Source organism: Vanessa atalanta, chromosome 4, assembly GCF_905147765.1.
Source record: "Vanessa atalanta chromosome 4, ilVanAtal1.2, whole genome shotgun sequence".
Lineage (NCBI taxonomy): Eukaryota > Metazoa > Arthropoda > Insecta > Lepidoptera > Nymphalidae > Vanessa > Vanessa atalanta.
The window spans coordinates 8,614,603-8,631,610 of record NC_061874.1 but is presented as its reverse complement, the minus strand read 5'-3'; the positions used below and the strand labels follow the sequence as shown (position 1 = coordinate 8,631,610).

At 29.9% G+C, this 17,008-nt stretch overlaps 5 protein-coding genes across 8 annotated transcripts; 2 read left to right on the top strand and 3 right to left on the bottom strand.

The window, feature by feature from the left end:
- Window positions 1-1,440: 1,440 nt before the first annotated feature.
- Window positions 1,441-3,202, top strand: LOC125077943 (S-phase kinase-associated protein 1). Of its 2 annotated transcripts, XR_007120784.1 has the most exons (3): window positions 1,441-1,669; window positions 1,749-2,872; window positions 2,914-3,202. XR_007120784.1 is itself a non-coding variant. In XM_047690069.1 (2 exons), exon 2 carries the CDS (start codon window positions 1,749-1,751, stop codon window positions 2,235-2,237), a length of 489 nt encoding a protein of 162 aa, XP_047546025.1. In that variant the 5' UTR covers window positions 1,441-1,669; the 3' UTR covers window positions 2,238-3,202. The 2 variants fall into 2 exon arrangements, 1 of the variants encoding a protein (XP_047546025.1); XM_047690069.1 differs by having other exon boundaries at window positions 1,749-3,202.
- A 717-nt stretch (window positions 3,203-3,919) lies between these two features.
- On the bottom strand, window positions 3,920-5,545 carry LOC125077942. Its single transcript, XM_047690068.1, has 2 exons — window positions 5,009-5,545; window positions 3,920-4,347 (listed from the first exon to the last, which is right to left on the bottom strand). Exons 1-2 carry the CDS (start codon window positions 5,320-5,322, stop codon window positions 4,113-4,115), a joined length of 549 nt encoding a protein of 182 aa, XP_047546024.1. The 5' UTR covers window positions 5,323-5,545; the 3' UTR covers window positions 3,920-4,112.
- An 823-nt stretch (window positions 5,546-6,368) lies between these two features.
- Window positions 6,369-8,919, bottom strand: LOC125077941 (mitochondrial ornithine transporter 1). Its single transcript, XM_047690067.1, has 7 exons — window positions 8,737-8,919; window positions 8,249-8,329; window positions 7,922-8,166; window positions 7,652-7,798; window positions 7,095-7,227; window positions 6,680-6,877; window positions 6,369-6,550 (listed from the first exon to the last, which is right to left on the bottom strand). Exons 2-7 carry the CDS (start codon window positions 8,316-8,318, stop codon window positions 6,429-6,431), a joined length of 915 nt encoding a protein of 304 aa, XP_047546023.1. The 5' UTR covers window positions 8,319-8,329; window positions 8,737-8,919; the 3' UTR covers window positions 6,369-6,428.
- Window positions 8,920-10,139: 1,220 nt separating this feature from the next.
- On the top strand, window positions 10,140-14,399 carry LOC125077939 (histone-lysine N-methyltransferase KMT5B). 3 transcript variants are annotated; one of them, XM_047690063.1, is made up of 4 exons: window positions 10,140-10,340; window positions 10,551-10,586; window positions 10,681-11,010; window positions 11,088-14,399. In XM_047690063.1, exons 3-4 carry the CDS (start codon window positions 10,690-10,692, stop codon window positions 12,858-12,860), a joined length of 2,094 nt encoding a protein of 697 aa, XP_047546019.1. In that variant the 5' UTR covers window positions 10,140-10,340; window positions 10,551-10,586; window positions 10,681-10,689; the 3' UTR covers window positions 12,861-14,399. The 3 variants fall into 3 exon arrangements, with proteins under 3 accessions (XP_047546019.1, XP_047546018.1, XP_047546017.1); XM_047690062.1 differs by lacking the exon at window positions 10,551-10,586 and having other exon boundaries at window positions 10,141-10,340; XM_047690061.1 differs by lacking the exon at window positions 10,140-10,340 and having other exon boundaries at window positions 10,377-10,586.
- A 1,489-nt stretch (window positions 14,400-15,888) lies between these two features.
- Window positions 15,889-16,838, bottom strand: LOC125077944 (RING-box protein 1A). The gene is made up of 5 exons (XM_047690070.1): window positions 16,639-16,838; window positions 16,496-16,523; window positions 16,237-16,358; window positions 16,080-16,165; window positions 15,889-15,998 (listed from the first exon to the last, which is right to left on the bottom strand). The coding sequence occupies exons 1-5, from the start codon at window positions 16,729-16,731 to the stop codon at window positions 15,986-15,988; spliced, it is 342 nt and encodes a 113-aa protein (XP_047546026.1). The 5' UTR covers window positions 16,732-16,838; the 3' UTR covers window positions 15,889-15,985.
- Between the last annotated feature and the right edge of the window lie 170 nt (window positions 16,839-17,008).

Sequence of the window (17,008 nt, the reverse complement as noted above, 5' to 3'; positions counted from 1 at the left end):
ATGTCATTCAACCCCTCGGCATTCTTCGCTGCCGTGTTGAACGACGTTCTGTAAATGACGAACTCGTGGAAGGAAGTTCATGAGGTTGATTGTATTCAACAGATTCTTGGTTAGGAATAGGATTTTCATAGCAACTTCGACAGGTGCGTCTTCTTTTACAACGTTGTTAAGTGTTACTTTGTTACTACAGCGGACATTGGCAAAATGACCCGTTTTGGAGCAAAGTTGGCAGGTGGCATTACGAGTAGGATTCGCACTTAAATCGTCGATGAATGCTTCCACCACAAAAAAGCAACGTTTCTTTCATGGATAATTTGCTACAGCTAAGTTTTGTTGAGTTGGCTTTTCTTGTTTCTGCTTAGAAAAAGCGTTTAGATTAAAATAATTATTATTTATATAGCCTTGACAATTTCGTTCGGCAGGTTCTAAAGCAATCGCTTGATCAGGGCCTCATCTAAACTTAAGGTAGTGTTTTCTAAGAGTCTCTGTCGTATTGTTTAGGATGTGATCCCAGCAACAAACGCGTCACAAATGTATTCACTCTTATATTCTTCAGGGGCCACGGCTTTAAAATTACAATCATGTGCTAATAATTTCAGTGAGCGTACGTATTCTGTAATGGTTTCGTTCTGTCTTTGTTTTCGAGCAACTAGAGAATATCGAGCAAAAATTTCATTTTTAGGCTTTAAATATATGTGATCTAATAACGATAAGGCATGCTCGTAGGATTTATTATCGCGTATATAGAAGTACACGGTAAGAGATAGATGATTTATTAATAATTTGAGTTTCATTTCATCAGTTTCGTTACAAGCTTCTACTGAGATACAATTTATGAATGTATACCGCTAGTGTGACCATCGCAAATCTGCAGACGCCGAAGCATGTTCAACATTAAAAGTTTCAGGACGAAGATATCTTGACATGGTAGATATATAAGATAGCATAGAATATTCTTCTGACATTGATATTATTTATTCGTAATAAATCCATATAAATAAATAAGAAACACCATTGAATTATGGTTAATACGAATAAAATTAGACACATTTGAAAAGACAATAAATGATATTAATTTACTTTAAAATATTATATGTTAAATATTTTAATGAAAACAAAAAAGGTTAACTATTTTTATAATATTTATATAAAATAGCTAAGAACTTATCATTAAGCATTTTCTAGGTTCGAATCGTCTGCTTACAAAAGAAAAGTCTTCTAGATATCTAAGCCCAGCTATGGTACAGTTACCGGTCGATACTATTACTTTTAAATGTTTTATATAATTCTACCTTTACTTTCTAATAACGCGATACGATCACTTGTGTATTATACATGATACAAGATAATTGGAGAAGCACATGGCAATTTTGATTATACATCGTTTTATGTAATAGCAAGTATTTTGTCATGTCAACATTTACAACGTATATACTCTGTGGATTTCACCAGTCAGTATTTTATACCGCACACAGTATTTCTTCTGTATTCTGTAGGAAGATTTTATACTCTTTGAATTCGTAGTTTCCATTGCATGACACTATAGTATATCGGAATTCGCATATAAATAATTTGTTTATCAAGAGTTAGAAATTGACTAGTTCTCACAGAAGCGTCATATTAAATTTGTTTTCAAGATATTATTCTTATATATTAAACATTTATAAAGGTGAGCTATACAACTATTTTTATAAATAAGATGGCGTCTTGTGGGGTAAATTTCAAGCATTATATTTATGCTTTTACAGATGCCGAATATTAAATTGCAGTCGTCAGATAATGAAATATTTGATGTTGATGTGGAAATCGCCAAATGTTCAGTTACAATCAAAACTATGTTAGAAGATTTAGGTATGGACGATGACGAGGAGGAAGTGGTTCCTTTACCCAATGTAAATTCTGCAATTTTAAAGAAGGTAATTCAGTGGGCAACGTACCATAAAGACGATCCTCCTATACCCGAAGATGACGAGAACAAAGAAAAGCGAACTGATGATATTTCTTCTTGGGATGCAGATTTTTTGAAAGTTGATCAGGGTACCTTGTTCGAATTAATTTTGGCAGCTAATTATTTAGATATAAAAGGGCTTTTAGATGTTACCTGCAAGACGGTAGCGAATATGATTAAGGGAAAAACACCTGAAGAAATTCGTAAAACATTCAACATCAAAAATGACTTTACAGCAGCTGAAGAAGAACAGGTTCGCAAAGAAAACGAATGGTGTGAGGAAAAGTAATGTAGATTTTCACTGAAGTCTTAAGTCTCGATCCATCTAGGAGAAATATAGGTTTAAGCTTTTGACCTAATGATGCTGTTAATACAACATTTTCTATATCCTCAAATTATTTCAGTTAATATAAAAACATAAGTTACTATGGTATCTTTCTCATGAACATAATCACATTAAAAATTTTGAAATAAACTCTCGCATGACAAATAGTAAAGTATATCCCATGATTACCATTAGGTGGTGTATACTAACTCATGTTATCTATTTTAGTTACATTTAATGTATAGAGAAATGATCAATGTTGTGTGTAAATTTAGATTTTAGTTTAAATCTTTAATAATAATAAAGGCTAGAAAAGCTTGTGATTTGGTGTAATTTAAAATATATGTTTTAAATGAAGTTTTTATTTATTAATTGAATTAATACATAATAGGGTAAGTCACAATGTGTTCATAGTTTCAACTTGCCAGTGATTGAAATTATATTTTCCATTGATAGACTTTTGTTTATATTATCACAAAAACAAATTAGTAAATACTGAAAGCAACAAGAGGTCTGTATTTGATTGCTTTTATTAGGTAATGAGTAGGTATACCTACAATTATTTTTTAATGTATGATTATTTTTTTTTAAAAAAAGCTGTTCCTCATGGAAATTACATAGTAGATTAATCATAATTGAGGTAGACCAGATGATAACTATGCAGGTTTTTATCAAATTTAGGTGGAGATAGACCCCTCAACATTTCTATATGGATAAAAAATCACTACATACTACTACATACATCTTCATCATACTTAATAGAAAATTATTTTAACTGTTTTTTAAAATTTCACAGGTATAAAATAAACTGTACAATTTACAATGTACTGTCCTTAACTTTAGCTTAACAGTGCTAGCTTGTGCTTTAAAAATGCGGCGGCATGGCTGATGCTATGAAAATCTGAGTAAGAATTAAAGTGTTAAAATTATGACAGTATATTTATTGTGATATATAAGTGTGAAAAAGTGAATAATTTTTCTATAACACATGTTTTATGTAGACAAATGCAAAGAAAATTGAATATTGCTCAAAATTTACAGTAACTAAGTTTCTCGAAGACAAAAAAGACAAGCAATGCTTAAAATGCCATTATTATGTTCATAGTTAATATAAAATTGAATAAGCTTTTAATGTATAAAGACAATATTGTTTCAAAATATAACAATATTGTTTATAATATTTTGTTGTTTTGTTTCTTTCTTTTTTTTTTTTAAGGTTTTTGTAATGGAACTATTACAGCAGACAAAACAGTCTGGTGTAATAGTTCCATAATTATCAAACAACAATAATCGTTATTCCACTTTTCGTCACTGATATGACTGAAATATTATTTATGTACTATTATTGTGTGTTACCACTACCCGAGTCGTGGGTCTAGTGGATAGCTATAAGGCTGCAGATCCCAAAGTACATTAAAAGTTATTGGTTTTTTTTGTGGAGAAGTACCAATACCCTGGAAGCTAGAAGTTTAAACACTCTCAAATATTAGAAAGCAGACCTTATGCCTGAATTTCTGGTCTTATTGGATTGATGTCCCATCAGATTATGATTGTGATAGGAGTGCACCTGCATTTGGTATAACAATGTTGTATGTACCTACATATTATTAGTTTTCTCCCGATATTCTAGATTATGGAGAGGCTGAAATAAATAATTTTGTTAAGATTTAAAAAAGTGCAGTGTATTAATTGCATTCTGTGTACAATATCTAGTGTCCATTTCTCTTATAAAACTCTTTAAAAAATGAAAAACATTTCATATGTGTGTATATTAGGAATTTTAATTTATGTGTTAGATTCGTTAATTTTTTTTACATTTCGACAAGACTTACAGATATTTCAAACAATAGCACTAAATAAATCGTCATGAGCTGAATAAGTTTCAGGTATAAAATAGTTATCAATGCATGTAAGAAGAGGGCTATTGAATTTCCGCAGGTTCGTTCCACACGAAGCAGCACCAAGTATAAGGCCGACGATAAATGTGAATATTATCATGATTATAAGCGTACATTGGCATTTATTTTGATTCCATAATACTTCCTTACCTAAAAGGAAATAATCATAGATCGACCTAAAAACAAAATAGTCTTGAGAATATGATTATGTAGCGGGCAGTAAATATGTGGAAAGAAAAAATCAGAACATTCGACCCCTTCACTGCAGTTTGGCACACTCAATCTTGAAACATTTTGGTTAACCTTATCGTACGAATCAATACTTACAAAAATAATAGAAAATGATCTTAACCTCTTAATTTCATTTGTAATATACCTTTAGTAACGAATAATTATTAATCCCTACTTCAGAACCTATTGCTATTTTTACTGCCCAGGCACTTTTACTTTTATAAGTTACTTAACCGAAGAGCTACAATAATTTTAAGAAAGCTAAATAAAGTTACTAACAGTTTCAACGGTTTCTGTTCTAAGCCTGTAATTTACAAAGGAAATGTTGAAATACGTAAGAATAGTCTTATATCAGTTGGTACCCTACTTCTATTATGAACGAACACGCTCAATCCTGCTTCGACGCAATTCAAGTTAGACTAGGGTTTATGTCGCTGGACTTTGTAGTAATAATCCGTATTTATATTAGTAGTAAGTGACTAAACAAGGTTAAAACTGAACAGTGATAATTATACAAATATATCAAGTTTTCTGATAGTCTCATTTGGTGTATACCTATAAAATGCTACTTTTCATCCCAGAAAGAGATAAATTGAGTTAATCTACCTGCAACACCGTGTATTATCACAAAGTAACTTATCAGTTTCGTCCAGAAGCCGTTGAAGTTGCTGTTGAGCTAATGCTATAACAGGACATTTTTTGTGAAGAATGTTAGCTATTTCCACTTCTGTATCTAAATCGCAACTACAACTTGCAGTATCTGCAGTCACCCTATCGCTCCTTGGCGATTCAAGCAATTCTTCATTTACGTCTTCAGTTCTAGCACTAGTAAACGCTTCTAAGGACATCCCATTTCGACTTTTGTAGGATTTTCTTGTGTAGCTTAATATATTTTGTATTTGATAATTATCACTCGACATTTACCAAACTTTATACGTTAATAGATTAATTGTATTATTAGTAAAAAAATAATTGTTACAATTAGCTATAAGATTATAATGCACCATAAAATGACGTTTTACTTCAATAACAATAACATCAAACAACATGAATGCTGTTCTAGACACCGAGTAGGTGTGTGTGTGTGTAATCAGGATTTTTATTGGTCTATAAATTGTCGTTTAAAACATTTAAAAAGTAAAAATTGACATATTACATATTAATATTTCATTTGTAAATTCGAATGAGCATGTTTTAGCAATAATTTTAAAAAGTATAATGCCAATATTTGCGTTTCGGGAAAGATCAGCGCAACAATAAATTATTGGATGGGCAATGTTTAGCTTTAAAGATGATTGTTTATTTACCTTAACATAGGTACCTACTTAACTACTTTATCTTTCATACCATAAAACACAGTGTTACTTACTTTTTGTTCAACCTCTATAAAAAAGCAAGTTTTAAATGTTGTGCCTTGTTGTTGTTCTATTCATCTAGTAGCTAACTTTTATGACTGTAATCTGCAGATCTCGGGGTCTTGGGTCAGTCCCAGAAAAATATGATTTTCTCTCGATATTTTTTTAACAGCGACCCAAAAGTTAGAAATGTTCACAATACCGTTCTCCGGAAAGAACGTATCTGTGGTTTTGAGCAGGGCTGGATTATCTTAACTAACTTAGCAAAGATTAACATTTAGTAATCAAAAATTATAAATTGAGCTTTACACACTTATATTTTTATTGCTTGATGATAACATTGTAGGACTCAACTAAGTATCGATGCTACAGTGACTTTATTTAAATTTGTGCATAACATAATAACAAAAGATATTATAATTAATATTGCGACGCAAATTAATGAAACGAAGCAAAAACTATCAATAGCATTCGGTACATTTATATTAGAAGATAATACGCCATTTAATTATCAGGGATTTAATATTTATCATAATTTAACCTTGAATGATTGACTTTATCTTATTTGTTTGAATAAGAAATAAGGGCAACATATGTATTTAAAATGCCACTTAAAAGTATAACAATTAATTTATTATATTGTAAATATTATATATCTTTTAGCCTCATACTTAATCACCAAAGGACTGATGCATAATCTTCTTTGAATATTCATATACGACGAATAGAACTGCAGTCGCCGGTATTGTTCTTACTAACGTTGGTTTGAGGCCGTTGTAAAGTGCCAGCACTCCTGGTTTAAACAAGTGAATAATTTATAAGTAAATTAAATTTCGAACATAATCAAATGCCTAATGGATGTTTATAGTTTTCTTACGAATATACAATGGTAACAAGTTGTTTAGAGTAGTGAATAACAAACCTTCTTTTTGAATTATATCCAGACCAACTGTGAGGAATTTCTGACTTTTGTTTGATATTTGTATTCTTGATTTTATAACATCAGATGGAAAAATTATTGTCCACAACAGTAATCCTCCAACTGCACCAGCTATCATAGTCTTTACGAAACCTATTTCATCCTTCGATTGACCAGGTTTGGATAATAATTCTCTTGTACCTGATAATTGTAATGAATACATAAGCAAATAATGATTTTAGAAAACTTTCTGATATTATGTGATTAAATTAAGAATCTGATAATTTCACCATCTTTTCTAGATGTAACAGTAGTAGTATCAGTTCTATATATAATAGGCTAATAACAGTGCCATGTTAAAAACCATTAATAAGTTGGATTCTCTATTAAATGTAGATAATAAAAAAATATATTATACCTTCATATCCACCAAAGAAGAAGAAGTAACCTGGCATTTCCCTCATGATTGTCGGTACAAGTCCTCGGAATAAGCCTTGTATTCCATATTGTTTGAATATTTGTTGAGTCAACTGTAGCGGGGTTATCTTTAGCTAAAAATAAAATAATGATTTAATTTAAATATTGGGTTTTTTTTCTCATCCCAAACAAAACATGAAATTTACAAAATAAATGCATTTTTCAAATAAGACACATTTTACTATAAAAAAAAAGCCATAGTTTAATATTAATTTTACATGATCATAATACTTAATTTTTACTATTAAATATTATACTAAAGGTTAAAGTATTTTAAGTTATTGCTTTGATAATATTATTGCCAACTAAAAAGCATATAAAATTTCTTCTTTTTTTCTTGTAGTAAATTGAACAAAATGGATTAAGGTTATATAAACTCATGTAAGATGATGCAATAGGTTTTGTTCAAACAAAATGGTTTAAAAAAATGCTATATAAAATGATTATATTGCTCAAAAGTCAATTATTAATGAAATACCCAAAGGAGAGTCATCATACAGCTGTTTGTGAGCCTTGAGCGTTAACTTCTCTCATTGCCTGCAGTTGACACTTGATTAACTCTGTTGGACATAATGTGAAAGATGAGAAAAAAGCTGCCAGGAATCCTGCTGATGCATTGCCCACCATTGAAAGTTCCTCAACACTCTGGAACAATATATATCACATAATTATATTATCCATCCACGTATGTGTATGTATGTACATTATATCATATCATATCTGAAAATTTAAATATTTGTATTATTAAAGTCCATAAAGTAATATTACCTCAGTTCCTATTACATTACACACAAATTTTTGACAATATCCATAGGCTGCAAATAATACAGAATTCTCAGCAATATTTGCCATAACTGCAGGTGTTGTGCCTGCATACAACCCCCTAACTATACCATCATTACGAAGTGTTTGTTTTAGGCAATTAAACATTCCCTGGTAAAGATGAGGAAATGTTTGCATCTTTACTTTCACTGTGTCCAGAGGTTGTCCGACATACACAAGTGCTATCCCGCCTGTTACATATAAATTATTTATTAATATAAGGTTGAGAATTGTTAAAATTTACATTAGTTTGTTGCATTATTATAACATTACCCAGTGATCCAGCTGTGAAATCTATTAAGCCACTTTTTAAATTTCCTTTTGATCCGGATGAATGAGCCATGCTGGCCTAGGCTAAAAAGTAAAATGAATAATTTGTAAAATTAAATTAAAGAAGATTTATATTTATTCTATTTTTCTAGTAATAAGTATTTTATTTTTTTCAATTCCAATAGCTCGTAAAATGAGTAATGGTGATAAACTTTTTATAATTATTTAGTCACCAGTTCGTAGTCCACAAAGTGACTAAATTATATTATCATTCACATAAAGTTTTGATATTTTTAATAATCATTTTATTTGTACAGTAAGAAATTATTAACATAATAAAACCAAGATTAACATGTTTTTAAAATACATATATTTAAAATACATACGTTAATATTACACTATTATAATTATTTTTAAAATTTTCGATAAAAGTTATCGAGGTTAACTGAAACTAAAGATAAGATTTAATAAAGTGTGGTCTAAGGACTTACTATTAATTTGTGCTTGGAAATCAAGGAATGACCAGAAATTAAGTATTTCAATTCAAGCAGAAGCTTATTGAATACAATTTATAAATATTTTGTTCAATATTATTGTTTATAATTTGGCCTATTCGTCCGCTAATTTAATGAACACGGTTCGTACCGACTACACACTAGCACATTGGTTAATTGACTGATTCTGAAATCTGAATTGTGATTACATTTGGCATTTACTATACTCTATGATACTATGATAGTTATCTTATGTTGGCAGGAGAGATAATTTTTTTATATATATTTTTGATAATTTTACTGTTCGTGAACTGTTTTTCATTATTCGATTGATATTTTTTGTTCCTTTTGATAATCTGATTCTGATTAGTTATTTCGATTAAAAAATCATCCGTATGTTCTGTGCTACCTATAACTTCATATTAAGGTATTTAGTTATCTTAAAGTTGCAGGGGAAAATATATTTTTTGGCTATATCAACTGTTGGTTTATTAACTCTCCACTCTTAGCACCCTTATAATAGCGCAGTATTTACCTAGTAACGGAATATTGAATGGGCTAGCATTAAAAGTACGTAACAGTTTTTCAACGTAAAATTTTGCGCTTCAATAAGATAACGATAAGCAAGATTATTAATTAACGAGCTAGAATAATATTTTTTCTATAATTACTTAAAGTTAATCTTTTTATATTTCAGTAAATTATATATTATGCTGTTTTGACAATCCGCACGCACTTGACACACTCTTAATTTTTTTTTGAAAAAAGCTTTTTTATTTTTGTTCTTACAAAATTTAATTTGGTCGTCTTAACTCTCAAAGTTTATTTGTGTCAAATCATACTTTATATCAAAAATGGTTTTTTAACAACATTAAAAAATGATTTTAATATAATCGCCCTTTATCTATAACGGATATGCAACAAAAATTCTTAAATAACAAAGCAAATCCTGGGATTATTACCACACAATACAAAATTAAAATGTCCAATATATATTTTATGTTATAATGCATAGTTAAAATATGCCTTATTTTATGAAATATATCATTTTGTTACGTATTCATCAAAGGCCAAAAACTAAATTATAAAATTATAATTTATAAATGTCCTTTGAATAATAATGGTAACTTTAGTCTACCATCGGTGAATATATGTATTTTTGCATTTGTGAAGAATGCAACAAATTTCAGTATATTATAAACTTATTTTGACTAGAAGTTTTAAGATAAATAATATATTTTAATTTGAATACTTTCATTTAAACAATAATTAACACTGTAATTAAATATATAAATAAGATCTAATGTAATTCTAATAGATATTAAGGCTACGACAAAATCTTCATAAATGCTACCTGTATGAATGAAGTGCAAGAAAACATGGTTGTTTTTCAGCGTTCCTTTGAGTTTTTGGACATTATCTATATATTATTAATTTAATAATCATGAATTAATAATGAATTAATTAACGCAAATATTAACTTAATTTTTTGTTATGAATGAATTATATGAATAACCTAGAGTTTTATTTTAAGAAGTGTTAAGATAGTAGAGTTGTTATTTAAAAAAAAACATGAATTTTAAGGACTTTCAATAGTTTAAGTAAGTGTTCTTAAATGTATAATGTATACCTTATACATATCGTCAAAATTATATTAGGATTATGTGATTGTTGAAGAGAAAACGGGAGAAATTTTTTGACGTGTCGCTTTTTTAAGTTTCGTGTTCGTCCGCCATATTTGTCCTTTTATAAATTTAGTGTTTCGGTTTGGATCTAATGCTTCGTTTCCTTTCATGATAATTAATTTGCAGCTATGAATAAATTTATCTGATTTAAAAACCAGACAGGCAAGTTATTGTAAAGTTAAGCAAAAGGAACAATGTGTCGTTTTTAAGACAGTTATATTGTGCCAACTACAACAGTCGCGTCTTTGTTTTCTAGGTGTTCAGGATGGTTGTTGGATCCGCAACTTATCCAGGGAGGCAAGTGCTCCACAAAATGCAGCCAATGGGCATGACACCTCGCGAATTGTCTGAATACGATGACCTAGCTACGGCACTTATAGTGGATCCTTATCTTGGAATTACTACACACAAAATGAATATTCGATATAGACCTTTAAAAACAAATAAGGAAGAACTAAGAAACATTATCAAAGAATTTATTCAAACTCAAGATTACAATAAAGCTTATACAAAACTTGCCAATGGGGAATGGATGCCTCGACATTTTAGTAAAAACAAACATCAACAAAATAAATTAAGAGAACATGTTAGTTACTTATTATTGTATATTAACTTAAGCTATTTACTTGTAAAAAAGTTTACATTTTACTTTATTTTTTTCAGATATATCGTTATCTTCGAGTATTTGATAAAAAAGCTGGTTTTGTGATAGAGCCTTGTTATAGATATTCACTAGAAGATCGTGTAGGAGCTAAAATTTCAACAACAAAAAAATTTTTTAAACATGAAAGGATTGATTTTTTGGTAGGGTGTATTGCTGAAATGACAGAAGAAGAAGAAAAGCAGTTGCTGCACCCAGGAAAGAATGACTTTTCTGTAATGTATAGCTGTAGAAAAAATTGTGCTCAGTTATGGTTAGGGCCTGCTGCTTATATAAATCACGATTGTAGGCCTACTTGTACATTCGAAGCTACTGATCGTGGTAAGGCCTTTGTTCGTGTATTGAGAGACATTGAGATTGGTGAAGAAATAACTTGTTTTTATGGAGAAGATTTTTTTGGTAATGGAAACTGTTACTGTGAATGTGAAACTTGTGAGAGAAGAGGCAAAGGAGCATTTTCTGTGCAAAATGAGCATAATGATGAGCAAGCTACAAGATACAGATTTAGAGAAACTGACAATAGAATAAATAGAACAAAAGCAAAGCAAACACAGAAATCCAGTTGCAAAAATTCAGAAAAAACTCGAATAAACAATAGACAAGTCTCTAATATAATATCTCCTCTCAGTATGAAAGAAATGAAACAAAAAGGTTTGACAAAGTATGATGCTGAACTGTTAATAGCTCAAGGATGTATTGCTGATGTTGTTGATGGAGCTGTTAGTAAAGAAGCTCAAGGTAGTCGAGAATCATCTGCTTCAAGCCGTGGTGAACGATTACGCCGAAGAACAGATAGTGGACGTGCATTGAATGGCAATACCACAACGGCTGCCAATCAGAGCCGAGCCACACAGTCTCGTCGATGTAGTATTACTAGTTCACGTAGTAGTCGTGATTCTCACTCTGGCATAGTTTTAAGAAGTCATAAACGTCTTACTGAAGCTTGTACTCAATCAACTTGTTCAAAGTATAGAAATTTAAAAACAAGTTCTGAAACCAAAATTGGTGTAACTGAAAATATATTCAAAACTGAACCTGATCAAACTAGTTTAGAAATAAATAATTTGTCTCTGGAAGGTAAACCTGCTCATGATCCTCAAAAAGAATACTGTGAATCTGAGTCACAGCTGGTTACTTGTAGTGAAATAGAAATATTAAAAACAGAGAACACTTGTGATATGAAAGAATCTCTGCAGCAGAATGTTGAAATGCCTTCATTAGTTAAAACAGGTACATCTGAAATGCAGAATTGTAATGCGAAAGGACATGCTGTAGAAAATATTAAATGTATGAGTGATGATGCATGTGTAAAAAGCGAAATATGTGATTTTAGAGAAAATGTTAATCCAAGTGAATCGAAGGATAGTAAAATGAGTAAGCATCATAAAGGTGAAGTTTCTAATCGGACAGAAGAAACGAAAAAAGAATCAGAGTCTGGACCTCCATGGCTGGCAGATAATTCAAATAAAAGTAGTGAATGTCCCTGCACACCACCACGCAGGGGCTTGAAATTGACTCTCCGTGTGAAGAGAAGCCCTGTGGTTGAAGAGGTTTTGGAATGTGGAGGTACAGTGGAAGCTCCAGAGTATGAAGTTTTAAGATTAGAAGGTGTGGATCCTGAAACTGCCAGGCGACTGAAGAAAAGACGTAGATCGAAGGAGCGGCATCGCAAACATAGCCCTATCCGTCCCCTGCCTCCTATGAAACGCTTAAGATTAATTTTTGGTAATGAAAGTCGCACTATCGACTTGCCCTCTGCCATTTCGGCAGACTGACAGCCACATTACTCTTGTGGTTATGTTTCCACCGTTAATATTCAATTATTAGTTTAATTATTGTCACTGACTAGGATTATTTTTATCTAGTATTTATTTTGTGACGTAAAGTTTGAATTGATTGAAGTATTGTGATAGCTAACAAATTGTTTTAATTGAGGAGTCATTGAAAATATTTATTGAAACATTCAGTGTTATTTCATTAGCACAGTCACAAAAAAAGAAGTGACTAAATTGAAGGAGTCCATAGAAAAATTATGATACAATACGCTACATTTGTATTATTTCTACTGGATTTATACACATATAAATACTTTTATCAACTTTAGATTTTTATGGTAAAAGAACAATATTTTGTAAACAGTACCCTTTAACACTTATATTGAACTTTTCTTTTACTTGGCCAACTAGATATCTTTTTCCTGTGGACCATTATTGTTAGCATTATTCACTTTTTTATTTTATATCATTTAACAAAAAACACAGGTTTGTATTTTCTTTGACCTATTCAAACGGCTTATACACTTACTAATAGAATTGTGAATTTAGTCTATTTCTATACATGGCCTGCCAAGTTATTTAGCTGCCTCAGCTTGGCCGGTCGTGGGTTGAGCATGGCTAGTATAACATGATCCTGAATGTTATTTATTCAGTATACTTGTTTAGGTTTGGAATTATCTAAGATATTTAGGATGTGTATATTGTTAATATGTATAGTTAAAATTGACAAGAATTCAGTGAATATTGAGCTATAAAATTAAGGATCAAAAGTACTGCCGGAATTACCCTTATTATGTAATTTATATTAACTAAATTTTACAGTTATGCTAGTCTTAAACATAATTATGGAATCAGGTATAAAGCTTTAACATGACCCCCCCCCACTCCTATTACAAAATAATTTCAAAATTGTTTACAAGAATAATAATTTCTTTGGTATGCAATCTTCTTTTTGTTTATATAGTCTAAAATAACCCTATTGATTATGAATTTATTAAAACTTAAATATATTTTTTTAAATGCCACGGTATAGTCACTTTACAAATGTTTCATTTATGTTGCTTTTTAGTTTCATGTGTAATTCCGGCCTAATGAAATTTACAGATGTTGAAAACTGTAAATGATGCGCATAGGAAGTCATTCATACAGGATGTATTGTGAATTCAATTTAAGTTTTTTGACTGTATTGTTAGCAATCTGTCTGTTTTTTAATTTTTATTCTTAACACAATACTTTCATTGATTTGATAAGTTTTTATAAAATCTTCATTTAACTAAGTCCAGAGTGGCCTTGATTAATTTTATTCTCAGCCAAAGCTAAAAATATACTTAAATATAAGAGAGTAGATATAACATTTGTTTAAAATAGTCTCCAGTGTATTAAACGGATCAAAAAGTGGTTTATAGTATTTGTTACTTTTTTAAAAATTGATTAAATATCTAACATGTGTATGTACTTTAAAATTGTGTAGCAACGGTATTTGAGTTGTAAATATTATAATAAAACGAATTATATACCATATACTTTTAAGCTTAAAACTCACATTTTATTATATTAGTATTATTATAGTAATTTCCAAAAACGACAGCGTCAAGTTCTCTAAAATTCGAGATCTAACACTCATATTCATATATAACAATAAAACTTATTTAATATGGTACATACATTCCATTTATTGGTAAAATTAAGGCACATGTTTGACTCTGTTTTTTATTGTATATGTCCTAATTATTACTTTAAAATGTGAAATTAAGGAAAATATTGTTAAGATTAACTGTATTATTTTTAATAGTTAAATTAAATTCAGAATTCATTCATGACGTATGCTTATATAATTAGCATAACTATTTCACATTAAAAAGTTATTAACTCTTCATAAGGGTATTGCTAAATCACATAGACCTAGTAATCCTTGTATTGGTAGTAAGAATAAAAATGTGGAGAGACTATAACCACATTTTGAACGATAGAAAAGTGTAAATGTATTAAGTATATTGCTACCTTTGATCGTGATGTCAATTTCAAAAATAATAATGCGCATCATTTACGAATACCTTGTAAAAAACAATTTGGTGATGTATTTATGTAAAATAAACATACTTATCTGCTAGTAAGAAAACTAGCTTTTGTGATATTCCAAGATGGAATAGTATATGTAAAAATCCAGGTTAGATGAAATAATTGCATCTTGTTATCAAATTAGCTATTATGGAATATTTTCATTTAATTATGATAATAAAATGCCTCGACTCTTTTTCTTTTACTTTCCTTTGAATTTACTGTTTTGGTAAATTCTGGGTATCGTTTAAAAGCAATCCTCTGGAGTTTTTTTCAGTCACTAGTAATATAATATTATGTTATTATAAAAAATCACTACTGTTGTTTGATAGTCGTAGTAGATACAGCCTAATGCCCTACCGCAAGGCCAAGACTTGAACACGCAGTCCGCGGTAAGATTTTCGTGGTCCAATGATTGGCTCAAGCTCAAGCAAGAATAATATTTTTCATATATTTAAATGTCGCCTTAGATTTGGGTCACAACTAAATCTTCAATTTCACTCAGTGGTCTGTTAAAAAAAGGCAAGCTTCAAACTCCATCAAGCCTCTGGTTTTTTAAATATACTATAAGTAAAATATTGGTTAAGAATACTTAGGGGATCCAAAGTTCTTTAAATGAATATATTGACAAAATGTGGCTATTAATGCCACTGATTGCTTTATAACTTGTTCGCTTGCTTTTATTTTAATACAACGCTGACATACTTACACAATAATTTTACTATATGTTTCATTCACTTTGGTCTTTAGTCAGAATAATATATATTTTGGCATATAATTTAAAATATTTTGGGAAATTGACATAATAGGAATTGTAACTTTACAAAATTTATCAGGTCTGAGTCTTGCAATTTGTTTCTATCAAAAATAAACATGTTTTAAGTTTAATTTTTACTATTTTTAGATACCATATTTATAAAACATTATGATCATTACAATTTATAAATGTTAGCCAAATCAATACCAAAACAAAATTGCAGGAAATTTATTGAAAAACTTATTTTGTAAGACATTAATTTGCTCATTAGATTCAAAGGTAGCAGTCTTCAGCAATGGAGCACCTGGTTTTAATGTCCATATCTGAAAAAAAATAAATTATATAAATATTATATCTCAATTAATTAACATAATATGAATACAATCAATAAAACATATACTTACTTTTGGAACTCCCACTCCCTATTATCTAGAGGGCATACTTGTCGAGTTTTAAGCCATCGAGAGATACAATGAAAATGGAATGCATGCTGAAAATTGTTAAATGTTTATCTCAAGTTTGTTTTAAATATTAAATATTTTTTAAGTTTAAAAAACTTACATTACACACTCCCCAAGCTACTGTGCATTCTTCACTTGTAGCAGAGGCCTGGTTAGCTTGGCATTCTATGCATAAATCCATTATGTGATTTCGACAAATGGCACAATTGTCGACAACAATATCTATAAATATAATAAAATAATTTATTGGATTTGGGGATATTAAATTATTATAGTTTTAAGATTGTAAAATTAATTTCATTATAATTGAAAAATAATTAAGTTGTTCAATAAGGTTATAAATTTATTCTACAACTTACCCCATGCCCATAATGCCACAGCGTTCCACTGAAAAAAAACGATACATTCTTACATTCATTTATATCAAGAAAACCATACGATGTCTGTACTTATTAAAAAACAATGGAAGGCATCACAGTGAGTAAGCGCTAACGAATGTTACCTTTTTAACTTCAAATCTTTTTTTGTCACCTTTACCACTACTAGAAGAAGCCATTTCTACTTCTTCTTCGTCAACATCCATAGCTGAAGCCATTTTTTAGAAATACCTTATTTTTTATTAACAAATTTATCTTAAACTGCAATTTTATTGGTTCAATTTTGCAGTTGATTGTAGATTGGTTGACAGTTGACTGTTTAGAATTACTCGAGACACTTGACATTCTTGACAAGTTGTCATTTTTAAATGTCAACGCAAATTTGTTATAAAAGACAACGGTGCGTTCTGATGTAAAAAATAAGTTGTTTAAATCTTGTATTCGTTTTTAACAATCAGAATAAGGCTTATTTTATGTGTTCGATAGAGTCCTTAA

Bases quoted from the DNA above. Each gene is read 5' to 3' on its own strand.
- LOC125077941 (XM_047690067.1), bottom strand. From the start codon at position 8,318: ATGGCTCATTCATCCGGATCAAAAGGAAATTTAAAAAGTGGCTTAATA. The intron at 7,799-7,921 runs GTAATATTACTT...ATATTGTTCCAG, and splicing joins GTAATGTAATAGGAACTGAG to AGTGTTGAGGAACTTTCAAT. The intron at 6,878-7,094 runs GTATAATATATT...TACAATTATCAG, and splicing joins CTTCTTTGGTGGATATGAAG to GTACAAGAGAATTATTATCC.
- LOC125077943 (XM_047690069.1), top strand. From the start codon at position 1,749: ATGCCGAATATTAAATTGCAGTCGTCAGATAATGAAATATTTGATGTT.
- LOC125077944 (XM_047690070.1), bottom strand. From the start codon at position 16,731: ATGGCTTCAGCTATGGATGTTGACGAAGAAGAAGTAGAAATGGCTTCT. The intron at 16,524-16,638 runs GTAACATTCGTT...GTTTTTTTTCAG, and splicing joins AAAGATTTGAAGTTAAAAAG to TGGAACGCTGTGGCATTATG. The intron at 16,359-16,495 runs GTAAGTTGTAGA...TTATATTTATAG, and splicing joins TGTGGCATTATGGGCATGGG to ATATTGTTGTCGACAATTGT.
- LOC125077939 (XM_047690063.1), top strand. From the start codon at position 10,690: ATGGTTGTTGGATCCGCAACTTATCCAGGGAGGCAAGTGCTCCACAAA. The intron at 11,011-11,087 runs GTTAGTTACTTA...TATTTTTTTCAG, and splicing joins AAAATAAATTAAGAGAACAT to ATATATCGTTATCTTCGAGT.
- LOC125077942 (XM_047690068.1), bottom strand. From the start codon at position 5,322: ATGTCGAGTGATAATTATCAAATACAAAATATATTAAGCTACACAAGA. The intron at 4,348-5,008 runs GTAGATTAACTC...TTTTGTTTTTAG, and splicing joins GATAATACACGGTGTTGCAG to GTCGATCTATGATTATTTCC.